The sequence below is a fragment of the Erinaceus europaeus genome, chromosome 14 (assembly GCF_950295315.1).
Source record: "Erinaceus europaeus chromosome 14, mEriEur2.1, whole genome shotgun sequence".
In the NCBI taxonomy this organism is placed as follows: Eukaryota; Metazoa; Chordata; class Mammalia; order Eulipotyphla; family Erinaceidae; genus Erinaceus; species Erinaceus europaeus.
The window spans coordinates 78,238,891-78,256,993 of NC_080175.1; the positions used below are offsets into that span (position 1 = coordinate 78,238,891).

General features: G+C 40.4%; 1 protein-coding gene across 2 annotated transcripts in view; it reads right to left on the bottom strand.

The window, feature by feature from the left end:
- Nucleotides 1–18,103, bottom strand: part of DCUN1D1 (defective in cullin neddylation 1 domain containing 1) — a 40,166-nt gene that overhangs the window by 8,419 nt on the left and 13,644 nt on the right. For both annotated transcript variants that reach the window (XM_060172026.1, XM_060172025.1), the window contains exons 2-4: nt 9,838–10,054; nt 7,064–7,232; nt 1,174–1,304 (exon numbers count right to left, since the gene is read on the bottom strand). In XM_060172026.1, the coding sequence (XP_060028009.1) occupies nt 1,174–1,304; nt 7,064–7,232; nt 9,838–10,012 (475 nt within the window). In that variant the 5' untranslated portion in view covers nt 10,013–10,054. The remainder of the gene's footprint in view (nt 1–1,173; nt 1,305–7,063; nt 7,233–9,837; nt 10,055–18,103) is intronic.

Here is an 18,103-nt window from a genome sequence, read left to right on the forward strand (position 1 = left end):
ACTATGGTATTTTACTGCTGACTGTAAATCATTAATCCCCCAATAAATAAATTAAACAACAACAAAAAACACTGTTTGCCCTTCCTTGCCCAGTCAAATGCTAAATCCTTTAGTTCACATCCCATCTTGTGAAGGGAGCATTTCCTAATTCTTCCTGCATTTATCCAATCTTCCATTTATTCAAATCACTCACACAAATGTTTATTATTTTGCATCATCCACTACTATCTAATATTTCTGGTAAGACTGTAAATCAGGGAGTTGGGTGGTAGCACAGCAGGTTAAGCGTACGTTGCGCTTCACAAGCGATGAAAACAGGTCTGCAGGTGTCTTTCTCTACTCCTCTGTCTTCCCCTTCTCTCTCCATTTCTCTCTGTCCTATCCAACAACGAAGACAGACAACAAAAATAACTACAATAATAAAACAAGGGCAACAAAAAGGGAATAAATAAGTAAATATTTTAAAAAGACCGTTAAATCATATTTCTCCTAGCCGTTCCCCAAAGCAAATACACGCAGGGATATTGCCCACAGCACAAACTGAGTGATCTCAGCTTTGACATGGTTTCTTCTAGAGAAGATCATGAATGATGATCATTCTTTTCAAATTCGTTTAGCTTCAGGGGGTTGAGGTGGTGGCTCGCTGGGTTATGCGCACATAGTATGAAGAAACACAAGGACTCAAGCAAGGATCCCGTTTCGAGCCCTTGAATCCACCTGTAGGGGGGCCGTCTCACAAGCAGGGAAGCAGGTCTGCAGGTGTCTATCTTTCTCCCTCTCTATCTTACCCTCCCCTCTCAATTTCTCTCTGCCTTATCCAATAAAAAAATGGTGGGGGATTATTTTAGCTTCTAAACAAATCATTAAAAAAAGACAAGTCTGGCAAAATAAACACAGAAACATAGGTGTGCTAGCACAATTTCAAACAATTATTTTGTATTGAAACAATTATTTTGTATTGTACTTCTGAAGAAATCAATGGTTCTATTCAGGGTGCCTCAATACTGAATGTAACGGTATTTTTCCAGTTAAACAGAACTTCATTTTTCATTGGTTTTTCAGTAACTGACATTTCCTAGATTTTATATTCAAAATACTTTCCATTACAAAATAACACTGTCCCTGTATCGGAATACGTCTGTAACACCAAATTAAAAAAAAAAAAAATCTTACCTAATCCTTTTTGTCCTGGGTTCTTTGCAAAGTTAAAAGTAAACTGGTAAAAATCCTTAAATCTTCCTGGTTCTTTCAATTCTTGTTCCATCTTGGGTAACTGGGCCTTCAGTTTTTCTATGCTGTCACATCTACATTGCAAAATTAATTTTGTAAAAGATAAACTTTTTCACTATAAATTAAGAACTTACTTCTATGACAGTTTATATTAACTTCATAGAACTTGTTTTGAAAATCAAGCAGTTACAGTTTTTATCTTTTATGTTACACAAACAAGTATGGAGTAAGCTAGGAGAAGCTAGTCTGGAGTGATTAAATGTTCAAAGAAATTTTTACTACTTTTAATTACACAATTCACTGGACTATCAATATATCCAGATTACAAAGTCAACTGCAGTGAACAGATGAGACTATACAGCAAAAAGTAAGACTGTGGTAGTTATTATTTGTGACATATATATATATATATATATATATGTATAATTTTTTTAAATTAGTGATTCAATACTGATTTACAAAATTACATGTCAACAGAGGTATAACTCCACACCATTCCCACCACCAGAGCTGTGAACCCCAAGTCCCTCCACTGCAACCACCATGGTTCTCCCAGGGCTGCAGGTCTGGGTTGACTGCCATCTACCGTCTGTCTACATTTGTACATATTTTGCCTTCTTTTCCTTCCAGGTCCAATCCTCTCTTCCTCTCCAAGCCGCATGTCACCCTATTACTACACCCAAATCTCTCTTTTTGTCCCTTCTCTCTGGGACCTGATGGATAGTAGCTATTCTTTGCATGGTAAACCACGTTTAACTTCTAAACTTACTGAAAGCCTTGTCTCTGGCTTAAGTGAGGAAGTATTCTTGAAAACTTATTTCTTGTTCTTACAAAGTATAGTAATGAATTGCCGAGCTCCCTCCCATTTCTAACCAAAATGATCTCAACTCAATATTGAGCTTTTTTTCCTTACAAAGCACTCAACTCACAAGGAGTTTAAAGGGTCTAGGTACCAAGTCTTACTTTCCACACAGTGGCCTAAAGCAGAACTTTCTTTCTCTTATTGTGAGACTAATGGTTTTGCATAGTTGTTGGTACATGGGTACAATGTCCCACCTCTGCATGTCAGGTGTCTGCAAAATAATCTCACCCATGGCTTAGGACCCGAAAGCTCCCCCACTTCCTCCCCCAAAGTCAGCTTACAGTCCAAACCCTGCACGCCCCCAGAGTCTCCCCTCTTCTCCACGCTCCCCAGAGTCTCCGCTTTGGTGCAGTACACCACCCCCAGGAAAAGGTTTACTTTGTGTCTGCCTTCCTGTTCTGTCTGCCAAGTTCCACTTATAAGAGGTCATCAACATTCATCCCTCTTTTTGACTCATCTCATCCAACATTACTCTTTCCAGTTCTATCCAAGGTGAGGCATAGATAGGGAATGTTCTATATATTTTAGAGTTTCTGGTCTAATATTCAGGTCTTTCGTCCACTTTGATCTTATGTTGGTGCATGGTGCTAAGTGGTGGCCTGGTTTCCTATTTCTATGTGTGGCTGTCCAGTTGTCCCAATACCATTTGTAGAAGAGACCTTCTTTTCCCCATTAAGTGGTTCTGGCCCCTTTGTCACATATTACTAGGTGGCTGTATATGTGTGGACTAATACCTGGGCTTTTGATTCTGTTCCACCGACCCAAGTGTCAACTTTTATTCCAATACCACGATGTTTTAACTACTACTGCACTGTGGTATAAACTGATGCTAGGGAGTGTGATGCCTCCATTTATTCTCTTTTTATCTCAGAAGCGCTTTGGCATTTTATGGGTTTTTGTGGCTCCTTTTATTCAATTTCCTTGGAGTCTCATTGGGTTACCGTGAGTGTTGTATCTAGCTTACAGTATCTATGACATTCTTTTCTAAATGGCCTTGGTTTACCAACATTTGATCCTATCACTCTATCCATTTTGCCCTCTTTTCCTATGTCTGTGCTTCCTCCTGTTGTTAGCATTCCTGATTCTATTTTACTGCTGATCACCTCATTCCTGATTCTATTTTACTGCTGATCACCTCATTTAGAGTTGGTGTTCCTTTGCTTCTTTTCTTATAGGGCTCTTTCTGGCATTTCTTGCAAGACAGAATTGGTGGTGGTGAATTCCTTCAGTTTCTGTATGTTTGAGATTTCTACTTCTTCCACATACTTAATGAATAGAGAGTATTCATGGTTGGCAATTTCTAACTTTTAAGATTTTGAATATGTCATTCCAATCCTTCCTTGCTTCTAGGGTTTCTGATGAGAATCTGTTGAAAGTCTGATAGCCCTAGCTTTATACTAAGTAAGTTTCTTACTTTCTCTAGCAGACCACAATATTTTTTCCTTGTCCTTGACTTTGGATAGTTTTACAGTGATGTGTCCTGGTATATGCCATTTGGGATTCAGAAACTTGGGTGTTCCTTCAGCTTCCTGGACATCTATGTTTTGAGTGTTATCCTGGTGTAGAAAATTTTCTATGATTTTTTTGAGTATGTTCTCAACTTTTTCTCCCTCTCTTTGTACTCAGGGATCCCAATAACTCTCCCATTCCCTTTTCTGGTGGAGACTACTATTTCACAGAGAACTGCTTCACTTTTCACAAACCTTCCCTCTCTAATAACTTTCAAGTCACAGAGTGTAGAGGTTGTGCCTTCTAGCCCTGATATTCTCTCCTCAGCCTCTTATATAACTTAGTGCTATTTAAAGTATCCTTCACATCCTGCAACTTTCTTCATATGTGTGTGTGTGTGCGCGTGTGTGCGCGTGCGCGCGCGCATGCGTTTTATTAAGTCTGGTGAAATGTACCCAGTTCTTGAATCTGTGTCTGTATATTTAAGATCAGATTCTTGAATTGTCTTCATGAGTTTTCTGAATTCTATTTCATAGATGTTTTTTTCCAGATCTTTGTGTATTTGTTTTTTTGCATCACCCCCCACAACCTCCCCATGGTTTGGCAGTTTTTGAGGTTGCAGCTTAAGCATGGTTTCTGTTGTCTAGCCAGCAGGTGGCTCTGTGGCTATACTATTTAAGGGTCATGGGGGGAATGAGGCTCCATTGCATAACTCTGGGTAGACTCAGTGGCTGTGACAACAAAATACAGTCATGCTATATTGTTTCAATTTGTACTCCAGCCTCTGGGAGCCTGATGCCATGGCCTGGGTAAACCTCATGATTTTAATTTTTGATCAGGATTTCTCTTGATAAATTTCCCTCTTTCCTGGGGCTGGCCCTATGCTTTGCTGCATAGCTACCAAGATGTCAGCACATGTCCTGAGTTTCTCCCTCACATCTTTCCACATGAGCCTGCACCCGTCTATGGCTCTGTGAGTTTCTTCAGAAGTTCCAGTTGTAATGTGGTGATGTTCAAGGTGATCTTTTGTTGCTTTATCTAACTGATCCGAGAAGCAATCTTTCAAGGATTGCTACTCCATGGCCAAGCCTCTAGAAATCCTCTACTGTATGTCTATGTCTCACAGCTTCCCCCCTTTAAATCATATTTGCTTTTTGTCCCTTTTATGTTCTTTATTAACACCTTGCAGATTAAGTTAGCCAATTAAATATTTGACTGAGAAGTTCACTGTACTTTATATTAATTCAATTTCAAATGGAAAAATGGTGGGTTGAATAAAAGTGGTTCTAGTATTGCAAATTTCGGGGTAGGACTGACTTTGGCAATAGAACGTAAGTGACTTACCCTCTTACAGCATTTTGCTTAAGCTTTATTATTGAAGGGGTGAGGAAACTGCATAATGGTCATGCAAAAAGACCCTCATGCCTGGGACTCTGAGGTGCCAGGTTCAATTCCCCCACACCACCACAAGCCAAGTCTAACTAATGCTTTGGTAAGAAAAAAAGGCGGAGGAGAGGATGATTTATTGTTGAGAGAAGTACCAGAGCAACATTCTAGCACATACAGTGTTGGGGATCAAACTCAGCCCCTCACCTTTGTGACTCCAAGCCTTTACTCACTGCACCATCTCTCAGACTGCCCTTCTCAGTTTAAAACCCACTCTTCTTTGTCCTACTTTGTGACTCTCTGTGGTTGTGTAATTTCCTTTTTCTTAAGATCTGGCTCACTATTAGAAAGTGCAAATCTGTAGCAAATGGAGACTTTAGGGTGAATCTACAATCAATTTACTCCAAAGAAATTTGGATTTGGGGGCTGGCTGGTGATGCACCTGGTTAAGTGCATCTGTTGCCACGCCCAGGAAACCAGGTTCAAGCCCCTGGTCCCCACCTGACATGAGAAAGTTTCATGAGTGGTGAAGCAGTGCTGTAGGTATCTCTCTGTCCCTCTTTGCCTCTCTGACTCTCCCTCCCTCTCAATTTCTCTCTGTTCTGTCAAATAAAATTAAGTTAAACAAATAAAAAGGAATTTGGATTTCTAGGCTTATCTTGACTAAGTACCGAACTGAGGTGAAAGGAAGAAAGAAAGAAAGAAAGAAAGAAAGAAAGAGAGGAAGGAAGGAAGGAAGGAAGGAAGGAAGGAAGGAAGGAAGGAAGGAAGGAAGGAAGGAAGGAAGAGCAAGGAAGAGGAGAAGCTTTTCTTAATACTGGTTCATTTCTGCAAAGGGCAAAGGTTTCAGGGTGATGGAAAGTCCCAGCACTTTCATCCATGTTTGCAACGAACCACGGTTCCCCAGCAAGTGATCTCCAGCCAGCTTCTCCACCAAAGTGTTAAGCAAAGCAGGTATCATGGTTCTGTAGTACCCACAACCCTGCCTGAGAATCTTAGCCATGTGTGGCGCTCTGAATCTTAGCCTTGTGTGGATCTCTTTAAGTTTCAAGGTTGCTTCATTGTTCACTTCCCCAAGCACTAGGGGTGATGTCAGCTTCCTGCAACCAACACTACTTAGACCTTCAAGTTTTCTTTTATATATTTTCCCCTCACAATAAAACAACTTTGAAGTTTTGCCCTGTTGTCTTATATGGACTTTGATAATGTCTTTCAAATTTAATGTCTGAGTACAAATTCTAGCTCTGATTTTACGTCTTTAATTTCTCTGAAACCAAGATATTCTTTCTTTCCCAAAGCTGTTTAGCAGAAGATAAAGAAAATACTCAGCACATTTTCTGATATAAACATAAAAAATGGTCAACCAATGTTAGGTATTATTATTTAACAGTTATCCACTAAAAACAGAAAAAGCAGCCTATTACCTATTCATAAAGTGAATGCTATTGCAGTTTCCTTAAATGTAAACAACTAAAGGCCATAAGCAAAACTTCTACCCATCACTTTTCAATATTTCATTTAGTTAATCACCTGTCAAGGTAAAAAATTAAAACACAGTGTTTAGTAACTTGCTAAATACTATGCATTTGATTATAAATTCAGAGTTCAGTCTCACACTAGAAAATAATTCAAAACTTGCTCCTTTATCTATGATAAATATGAGCAGTAGTTTATTTTAATATTATGAATCTCTCTTAGAAACATTATAACAGTATCCAGCAAACTACACAGACCACCTGACAAACTCAGAAAAATGCTTAACATGCAAAACAATGAGCATATTAGCCTCTTTCTATTTATACCAATGTTTATGAGCCACTGAAAATTTAAATTTACATAAACAGTCATGACCTTGGGGCTGGGATGTAGCACACCCAGTTGGGCACACATGTTACAATATGCAAAGACCTGGGTTCAAGCCCCTCCCTGGTCCACACCTGTAGGGAGAAAGCTTGCAGGGTGGTGAAGCAATACTGCAGACGTCTCTTTCTCTCTCCCTACCTCCCCCTTCCCTTCTCTCAATTTCTGCCTCTGTCCAATAACAAAAAAAAAGGGGGGGGGGGAATCACAACAATTCAACTCCAGAGTAGTTCTTACAGTACTGTACCTAACTTCACCCAGTAATTATATACTCACCCTAGTTCTGTCATGCCATCCATGAATTCCTGTTTGGAGAACTCACACTGTGTTGCTGCTCTGAATTTCCATGCAATGATCAACACACTAATGCTGGCTGGATCCAATGCCAGGTCATCACAGAACTGCTGTATACCATCTATCCCAATTTTATTTTCATCTTGAGGATCTTTAAAAATAACATCACAATATTAAATTTGCGACAATATTAAATATGGTATGTTACTTCTTACAGTTATAAAAGAAAAAATGCTTTATGTTTTGTTTTAAAAAGAGAGGGAGAAAGAAAGGAAAAGAGAAGAGAAGAAAAGAAAATCAAATCACGTTGAAGCCAAGGAAGTGGCTCACCTGTAGAGCACAAGACTTATAGGTGTGAGGTCCCAGGTTTGAACCCAGCATCACATACAACAAAACAGACCCAAATTTTGCTCTCCTCTATCCCACTACATAAATAACCTTTGTTTTTTGTTTAATCAGAAGAGACCAAAGGCGTGAAGCAATGTAACTTTAACAGACACTGTCCCTGACACAGTTAAAGCCTCTCTCCCCTGAAATAGCACAGCTAAGGTAGAGGAGGTATACAAATAGGCACTTGACTGTTCAAAAGCTCCATTTATACACGTGACAAAATACTATACTTGATACACAGTCAGAAAATCAAGCCTCCTACACTGGAATACATGATTTCTATTGAGCTTATTCTTATTTTCAATAGGTATCCTAAATCAACATCATGGCATACAGAATAATTTCAAGTTTGCTCTTCATTTTACCACAGCAATCACCTCAAGAATACCAAAAAATAAATAAATGAAAAATAATGAAAAATAAAAACCGTGAGTCGAGTGGTAGTGCAGTGGGTTCAGTGCACGTGGCACAAAGTGCAAGGACTGGAGTAAGGATCCCAGTTCGAGCCCCAGCTCCCCACCTGCAGGAGTCGCTTCACAGGCGGTGAAGCAGGTCTGCAGATGTCTGTCTTTCTCTCCCTCTCCTCTCTCCATTTCTCTCTGTCCTATCTAACAACAATGACATCAATAACAACAATAACTACAACAACAAAAAAGGGAAAAAAAATAAAAACCACCCTATACACTGCTATTTAATCCTAACCTCAGAAAAATAAAACACCTGTTGTTCAAATTAAAGGAAAATCCCAACCAATCAATATACTGATTGGATAGCAAAGCTTTTAAGTAATGACAAATACAAGGATAAATATGACTGGCTAATATCTCAAGAAATAAAAAATACAGATATCCATTGACTTTTGGGTTTGAATTGTGCATTAAAATGTAGCTCCATTCTTAGAAAAGTATTTGAGTGCTGGGGAGATAGCATATTGGTTATGCAGAAAAAAACATTCATGCCCAAGTCTCTGAAGTCCTGGGTTCAATCTCCAGCACCACTATAAGCCAGAGCTGAGCAGTGCTCGGGGAAGAAAAGAATAGAACAAGGAAAAGTACTTGAAAGAAACTGTATACATATTTTACATAAAAATACAAGTTGTGAAATAATAAAGGAAAAGATTGATAAATTCTTAACTTTTTCTTTATTCATTTACTGTAAATTACTATTTTGCATTGTATTTACTTGGGGGAGTTTTACATCAGTGATAGAAACCAGAGCACTGCCCTGGTACACGCAGCACTAGAGATCAAGCTGGAACCTCAAGTAGGCAAGTTGAGCTTTATCAGTTAGGCTACTTCCCCAGCTACGGTGTATCTTTCAGTTTTTAAAAGTGAACATTATAATTATTTTTTTGCCTCCAGGGTTATTGCTGGGGATCAGTGCCTGCAGTATAAATCCACTGCTCCTGATGGCCTTTTCTTCTTTATTGTTGGGTATGACAGAGAAACTGAGAGTAGGTGGAAATAGGGAGAGAGACAGACAGACAGACACCTGCAGACCTGCTTCCCTCCCTTGTGAAGTGACCCGCCTGCAGGTGGGGAGCCGGGGGCTCAAACTGGAACCCGTGCATGGGTCCTTGCACTTCATACTATGTGCCCTTAACCCGGTGTGCTACCACCCAGTCCATGCTTTTTAATTCTTTGGATACTAAATTATGAACGTTTTCTGAAAACTGATTCAGCTTAGCTTTATGAAAAAAGCCTCAGACCTCATTCCCTATTTTCAAATTTAAAAATTACATTAAACTAAACTAAAAAAAATCACATTACAAAAGGGGGGGAGAAGGGGAAGGACATGAAGATAGGTCACCTGGATGGTATGCCTGCTTTGCCGTGCAGCACATGACCCAGGTTCAAACCCGGTCCTACCACACCAGAACAAACTTGGTGCTCCGGGGTCCTTCCTTCTCGCCCTGTCCTATGTCTCTGTCTCTTTCTATCTGAAAAAGTCATCCTGCATCAGGGCAGCACTGGCAACAACAAAAGTGGAATGAAATACTGATGCCTATATGCCACGTAGCTGGGGGGAGACAGCTTGACTGGCCGAGCATGGGGCTTTCCTGCCTGAGGTTCCCAGTTGTCCCTGGCACCACAGGAACCGCTGTGGTGTTCCGGCTTCTCTCTACACGTGTAAAAAAAAATAATGACACATTGATTTTGAAAGGAAGCAGAATGAAGGAAATAAAAGAAGTTGACAACTTTTTGTGAAGAGGAAATTTCTCTCAGATCTCAAAGTAATTTTAAAGATCTGTTAAGACACATTCACACAAGTTCTATTCTTTGTATTACTTGGTTCTCACAAGAAGCATGTCGTGCCGGAAAGACATCAATAGTTCAAAACATAGAGAGTCACAAGCAAACACTCACCTTTATATCTATTGTATAGTTGTTCTAACTTCTTCCTGTCCAGTGATCCTTTTACACTCTCTCTTATATAAAGTTCAGGATTTTGGAAAAAATTGTCTGTTGCAACATCTAACTTCCAGTCATTTTGAGATAGGCAACTTACTGCTGTTTTTTCACTAGATTGTGTGAAGATCATAAACTGACGAACTTTATCCTTCTGCGATGATTTCAACTTGTTCTATTGAAACCAAAAAATAAATTCAGTCTTCTGTGATTTTTGCATAAAATTTGAGCATTTCATTATGGCTAACTATTCCTAGCAATCCTTTTTCCTCATAAAATATTAAAATGCCTTACTTTCTATCTACTTACTAGTCAAAAGGCCACCTTTAAAGAAATCAATTTTTTTTGGGAAAAGAAACTGAAAGAAGCGGGGGAAAAAAAAAAAAGACCAACCACTCTGCATTTCTCCTAAAAGCAGCGCTGAAGAGAAGGGAAGCACAGTTATTCCTACAGCTCTCATCACTTGACCAAACTCCCAGCTCTGTAAGGGATGCACAGGGCACAGGAAAGGCGGCATTATCCAGCCAGCCAGGAGAGACAAGTGATTGTTGGGAACAATGACATTAGTGGGTGCTTGCTGCGGTCCTCAAGTGCATTCTTTATAAAGAATATAGGGCATGATTCTCCCCAGCACTCTTGTTTTAAGAAGTACATGGATACATAAACAAAATTAAATGTGAGAAAGCAAAAATATGAGCACATTTTTCTTGGTAGGTTTCAGGAATCAAGATAACTATCAAAAGAACTTCCTCAAATTTTCACTTAAACTGGAAGCAATGGAAAATGAACAAGTATCAGACATCTTTTTAATTTTTTATTTATAAAAAGGAAACACTGACTAAACCAGAGGATAAGAGGGGTACAACTCCACACAATTCCCACCACCAGAACTCCGTATCCCATCCCCTCCCCTGATAGCTTTCCTATTCTTTAACCCTCTGGACCCAAGGTCATTGTGGGATGCAGAAGGTGGAAGGTCTGGCTTCTGTAATTGCTTCCCCGCTGAACATGGGCGTTGACAGGTTGATCCATACTCCCAGCCTGTCAGACATCTTTCTAACCAAGATGATATTTAATAAGATTCTCCTCTTAAAAAAAAAAGTTCTTCCCTTAGTTTGAGCCTAGCAGGTTTTCCCAGATAGTCTCCAGACACAACCCCATTCTCCTTGGACACAGACTGATGTCTCATCTGAGCAGAACGTTAAGCACAATCAGTAATTAATCAGTAATTAAGCTCCCCTCGCCCACCCCCTTACACCCCTGCCGAGTATCACACATTATGTTCTCTCTGCTACCCAACCCCCTCCACCCAAGTTGGTGTCCTGGGTGATGTCAGCATGCCTGAACTATTTCTGCCTTTCCCAGGCCCAAGTACTATCTCAGCAAAAATACGAAGGGCTTTTCCCCGAGCTACTTCTAGGAGTATAGCAGGTGTTCTGGGAGTAAGCAGTGCCTCTGCTCTGGTCCAAACTGACAGGTCATAATCCTCAAACACCTAACTTTACATATGAGGGAAAAGACATTTAAAAACCATTTACTTTTGGGGCTGGGTGGTGCCGCACCTGGTTAAGCACATGTTATATTGCGCAAGGACCCAGGTTCCAGACCCTGGTCCCCACCTGCAGGGGGAAAACTTTGCGAGTGGTGAAGCAGTGCTGCAGGTGTCTCTCTCTCTCTCTCTCTCTCTCTCTCTCTCTATCACCCCCTTCCTTCTCCATTTCTGGCTGTCTCTATTCAATAAATAAATAGAGATAATAAAAAATTTAAAAACCATTCACTTCCTTTTTTAAAAAAACTTTATTTTTTATAGAGACAGAAATTGTGAGGGGAGAGGTAAACAGTGTGGGAGAGAGACAGAGAGACACCTGCAGACCTACTTCACCATTTGTGAAGCTTTCCCCCTGCAGGTGGGTACCAGGGGCTTGAACCCGGATCCTTACGCACTGTAATGTGTGCACTTAACCAGGTGCGCCACCGCCTGGCCCAAAAACCATTCACTTTTATTGCTAGTAGAATTGGGGCAAATACAGAGGTTTCATGAATCTTTTCATAAACCACACAGCTTGCATATGCGTATGGATATGGATTCAAGGATGTGACGGCTATCTGGCTGCGACATCTGTCACCCCATTGATCGCCAGGGTTGATTCGGCTGATCTGGCTGGCTAGGCAGGTGTCCCCTCCCTCCCTCACCACTCCATGTGTGTCCCTCCCGAAGCTGCGCGCTCAGTCGAAGAGGACAGTCTTCCTTGAATAGAGATGGACCGGTCTTCGGTCAAGGGTATACGAGTAGCTGCACGCCCCTGCAGAACCTCCAAACAAGCTCTCAAGGATATGGATTTGAATAGGCCGAAATTTCCAGGAAAAAGACTACCAACAAATTACATATTTCTACCTATCATCAGTAAAAATATGGCTATGTAAAAATCAAATATGAAAACCTAACCTATCTCTGGAAATATGAATGTCTATGCCTTGATGTCAAATCCTCCCTCTATAAATGTTACTGCTTATACATAACTAAAAGGGTCAGGAAGACAACATAATGATTATACAAAAATACTTTCAGGTTTGAGGCTCTGAGGTTCCAGGTTCAACCTCTCTCTGTAACCTCTACAAACCAGAGCTGAGCTCTGGTAAAGGTAAGAGAGGGAAGGAACAGAAGGGAAGGAGACAACTTAAATGTAAATCACGATTCATTAAAATTGAGAAGCTGTGGGGGCGAGGCAGTGGTACACCAGGTTAAGCACACATAGGTGAAGCACAAGGACCCACGCAAGGATCCCAGTTCAAGTCCCTGGCTCCCCACCTGCAGGGGGATCGATTTACAAGTGGTGTCTTTCTCTCCCTCCTCTCAATTTCTCTCTGTCTTATCCAACAACAGCAATAACAACAGCAGCAACAACAAGGGCAACAAAATGGGAACAATGGCCTCCAGGAGCAGTGGATTTGTGGTGCAGGCACCAAGAGCCAGCAATAACCCTGGAAGCAAAAAGAAAACTGAGAAGCTGTAAACTCACTAATAATCTCACTACCTCTGGACACCAGGTAACTCATATTCCATTACATGAATGACACAGCTCTTAAATAGCTACGGTTCTTCTCTGTAAGAAATGTCATCTGAAGATTGATTACCCAGTTGTAACAAAGCCACAATGAAATCAAATGGGAAGAGTAGCTGTTTGAATTTCTGTTTAAGAGGAAGCCACTTCAATTCACTCATCATTAGAGAATTGCAAATTAAAACCACACAGATTCCACTTCACACCTGTGAGAATGGGCTCCATGAATAAAACACAAGCTAAGTGTTGGAGAAGATGGAGCAAGAGGAACTCTACTATACTGTTGGTGGGAGTGTGAATTGGTGCAGCCATTCTCCAAGGTGGAGAATCTTTTTTTTTTTTTTTTTTTTTGCCTCCAGGGTTATCGCTGGGGCTTTGTGCCTATACTAGGAATCCACTGCTCCTGTGGTCATTTTTTTTTTTTCAGTTTTTTAGATAGGACAGAGAGAAACTGAGAGGGGAGGGAAAGATAAAGATAGACACCTGCAGACCTACTTCACCACTTGTGAAGTGACCCCCCTACAGGTGGGGGGAGGGGGCTCGAGCTAGGATTCTTGTGTGCCGGTCCTTGTGCTTTGCACTGTGTGCTCTTAACCCAGTGCCCCACTGCCAGGGCCCTGGAGAATCCTTAAACAAATACAAATGGAAATACCTTGTGATCCAGCAATTCCACTGCTAGGCATAAACTGTAAAGATATAATAACACTGATTCAAAGGGATATACACAACCCCATGTTTATAACAGCTTCATTCACAATAGCAAATTACTGGATAAAAAGTTAGGGGACATGGCGTACTACTCTGCAATAAAAAGATGATATTGTGTCCTTTGGGATACAGTGGATGGAACTGGAGAAGATTATGCTTGGTGAAGCAAGTAAGGAGGTGAAGGACAACCACAGAATGGCTTCACGCATATGCAGAATATGAAGAACTGCCTATACGAATATGAAAAAAAATGTCAGCCTATATCTAAGACTGTGGCAGAATTACAGAGGTTCTCTATGGGGGTGGCATAGAGACAAAGACCTTTGGTAACAGGAGTTGGGGGGGGGGAAGGAGATCTAGTGATATTACCCGCAATATTCTTCAGTATTAAGTGTATTTTAGAAATGACTTTTGACACATGAAAACTGTAAAAGAAATTTTAAAAAGAGATAGAAAACCACTTTGATTTCAACTTGTTATGGAAAAGTACCTTTAAAAAGTATGCCCTCCTTACTTGAGAGATAAAGACTACTACTATTTTAATCCTTTGAATAAGAGGGGAGTAAATACTGAGGGTCATTATGACCAGCCCTGACTAATCAACTGATGGTATAGGAAGTGCTGGAATGGGGGTCGGGCAGTAGTGCAATAGATTAAGCGCACATGGCACAAAGCACAAGGACCGTCTTAAGGATCCCGGTTCGAGCCCCCAGCTCTCCACCTGCAGGGGGGGGTAACTTCACAGGTGGTGAAGCAGGTCTGCAGGTGTCTATCTTTCTCTCCCCCTCTCTGTCTTTCCCTCCTCTCTCCATTTCTCTCTGTCCTATCCAACAACAAACAACATCAACAATAACAATAATAACCACAACAAGGCTACAACAATAACGGCAACAAAAGGGGGAAAAATGGCCTCCAGGAGCAGTGGATTCACGGTGCAGGCACTGAGCCCCAGCAATAACCCTGGAGCCAAAAAAAAAAAAAAAAAAAGTGCTGGAATACACAGAAGTATACTAACTATAGGCCACACCGTAAAATTTCTTTTACACTAAATCTGATACAACTTGGCTGAATTACTTTTCTCCCATCCTCCTCAAAGTTGAAGGAAGCAAAACAATCATCCAGCTTATCTGGGTCTTTATTATTCAGTATTAAATCTAGCAGCTTTCTTTCCTAAAACTCAAATCACTTATAGTTAAGAAGGAAAAACATGTCACTTCTGCAAGCTAAAAAGAGCTGTTCACTCAACTAACGCTCTCCTGTCAGAGAGCAAGATGTAAGAAAATAGGGGAAGAAAAAAAAACCCATCTTGTCTACATAAACAAAACTAATATATTCAGTGTCATATCTTATTTGAAAAGTATGTGTAACAAATTCTGTACATATGAGTATGAACTACTTTAACTGGTTAGATTTTCCAGTATATAGTGCAATGTCAACACAGTTAAGGGCTGTAACTATCCATGTCTAGCGACGTGAAGGCTAAACGGGCTGACAGTCTAGGCTCCTCCTTGCCAGGCAACAATCATTCCCATGCCTGCAAAGTCTGTAAGAACTCTCTACCTTTCTTGTACTTAGAGTGCGTTCATACCATTTCTCTAGAATAGATCTCAACACTGGTTTCCCCGCTAGGGAAACCCTACTCAATATTGTTTACTTTAGCCTCAAGGAAAGCTAGGATGGTATATATACTCAAGACCTGCTTTTTCCCCAAGCCTAATTAACAGAGTTAAAATAATCTTCCTACTCCTTCCCTGGGCCGCATGGGGGCAACAAGACAAACGTTCTGATTGAGAATATCATCAAAGGTTTAAATTTCTAGCAACTTAATAAAAAGGAGTATCTAGTCAGTAGAAGAAAAAAAAATCCTGTTTTACAGAGGATGACAAAGTGGACAGAAAATGGATGTGGGAGAGAAAAAAAAAAAAAAAGATGGATTTTCCCTATTTCCACTACAAACCCGGTTTTGATCTTCTTCCTAAGAGCAGAAACAAGAGACAATATTCAGCACTCAAATGTACAAGACTCATTTACTTTAAGACTTGTGTAACTAGAGTGGACATTAAGTTTAGGCAATACAATCGTCCACACTCAAAAATGAAAACTAGATTTTATTGAAGTTTTGAGAAAATTCATTACTCAGTTTGTGAAACACAGGGTAAACTCTAATGATTTTTAATTCTAGTCTAAAATAGTGGGAGAGGGAGGAAATTTAAGAGAATGGGGAGGGGGTATAGGGATGAGAAGGAGGGCAGAAAAAAGAAAAGGGAAATTCTGCCCCCTGTGATAGAGCACTAATTATAATTTTAACAAAGGTTATCAATGTTAAAAATACTACCATTGCAGTCCAGGATGTGGCACAGTGGATAAAACCTTGAACTCTCAAATGTGAAGTCCTGTGTTTGATCCCTGGCATAGCATGTGCAAGAGTGATGTTCAGATTGAGTCTCTCCACCACTACCCACCAAAGCCATGTCAGAAAGTGGCCCAAAATGATTTATGTATAGAGGAAAAAAGTAACATTCATCTTGATATTCATCTTAGTATAATGAGTTTTGATCTTCCCAAGTTTCAAATTCAGTTTTAATTCAAAGACATGGCTGTCAAAGTTTTAATCTCCTTAAAGCAATCATTTTTTTTTTAAACTCAATTCTAGTTACCTCAGGATCTATAATTAATCTAGCTCATAAAAGGTAATTTTGTTGTTTGTTTGTTTTCACCTCTAGGGTTATTGCTGAGGCTCGGTGTCTTCACTGTGAATCCGGCTCCTGTGGCTATTTTTTTTGATAGGAGAGAAATAGCGAGAGATGGGTAAATAGAGAGGTAGAGAGAAAGACAGACACCTGCAGACATGCTTCACTGCTTGTGAAGCAACCCAACTATAGGTGGGGAGCCAGGGGCTCAAACCAGGATCCTTGTGCGCTTAACCCGGTGCGACATTGCCCACCCCCCAAAGGTAATGTTTTAAAGACACTTTTTTTTTCCTCCAGCGTTATTGCTGGGGCTCAGTGCCTGCACTACGAATCTACTGCTCTTGGAGGCTATTTTTCCCATTTTGTTATTGTTATTGTTGTTATTGTTGCCATTGCTGTTGTTGGGTAGATAGGACAGAGAGAAATCAAAAGTGGAGGGGAAGACAGAGAGGGAGACAGAAAGACACCTGCAGATCTGTTTCACGCCTGTGAAGCGACTCCCTGGCGGGGAGCCAGGGCTCAAACTAGGGTCTTTCCGCTGGTCTGTGCACTTCATGCCACGTGCACTGAACCCGCTGTACTACTGCCTGGCCCCCAAGATAAAACACTTCTCACTACAAACTTTGTATGCTGACTCTAAAAGTTCTACCTTTGAAACTTAGGAGTTTTAATTCAAAAAGTCATATTTTCCACATATGCAACACAGCTTTTAGCAAATACAGCCTAATTTTACCAATATTCCAAGCCACTCATCTAGAAAAGGTCTCCTCATAGATTACAGGCATGAAGTTAAATTCAAATGATCATGAAGAGTCAGTTCCATCAGCATGACTATCTATACCACGGAGACTTTTACCTAGTGGCAAAGTTCAGCAGGAAGGAAAGCCACGTTAAGAATTAAAATTGGAGTAGCTGGAATTCCTCTCCCTTCTACACAGATATGGTGAGGGGGTGTGTGTGTGATTTAGTTAAGAGTATAGAGTCTCGAGCAGACTGGCAGGACTTCAATCCCACCTTTGTGACTAGTTTTGCTTTATTTTTTCAGTTTCCTTCAACACAGCTGGGGGAGGGGTGAGCAGGCTCAGGTGCAAGGTAAAGCGGCACACCATCCAAAGGCAGCTTTTCATGGGCACACCTTTGTCACACCACCTTTGTCTCTAAATGGCTGTGAAACTTTGAGCAGTTTACTTAATCTCTTCAATTCTTCATCTGTAAGCAGAATGTGACAATTATATGAATTAGCTCAGTTAAATTTTCAGGACTGTATCTAACAAACTCCCTTAGAAGTCCACAAGGGAAAAAAGAAAACCCCAGAGAAAAAAGTAATTTTACGTAAATGGTAAAATAATAATAGTCATAACAAAAAAGATAAGAAAAATTAGCCAACAACTAGCATTTGAGCTTCTACTGTGTGCCAATACTGTAGAAGAAATTTAAATACCAACAGCCCTGCACAGTGGATACCACAGAGCACACTGAACCAGAGGAAACCCAGCCTCTGAGCTGGACTTGCCTGAAGACAGACTTATCAAAAGTAGCAGATCAGGATTGAAAACCTTGGTGCCTGGCTTGAAGGCAAGAGTTTTTTTACTTATTCTATATTGCCATCAAGTAAAAAGGGGAAAATACGAAGGACAAACGTGTGTGCACTGAAGGCAAGGGGAGTAAAGAATACTTCCTCACCTATTTTTAAGGAAAAGTTATCAACTGACTTTTATTTTTCTTAGAGATTTTTAAAAATATTTATTATTAGAGACAGAGAGA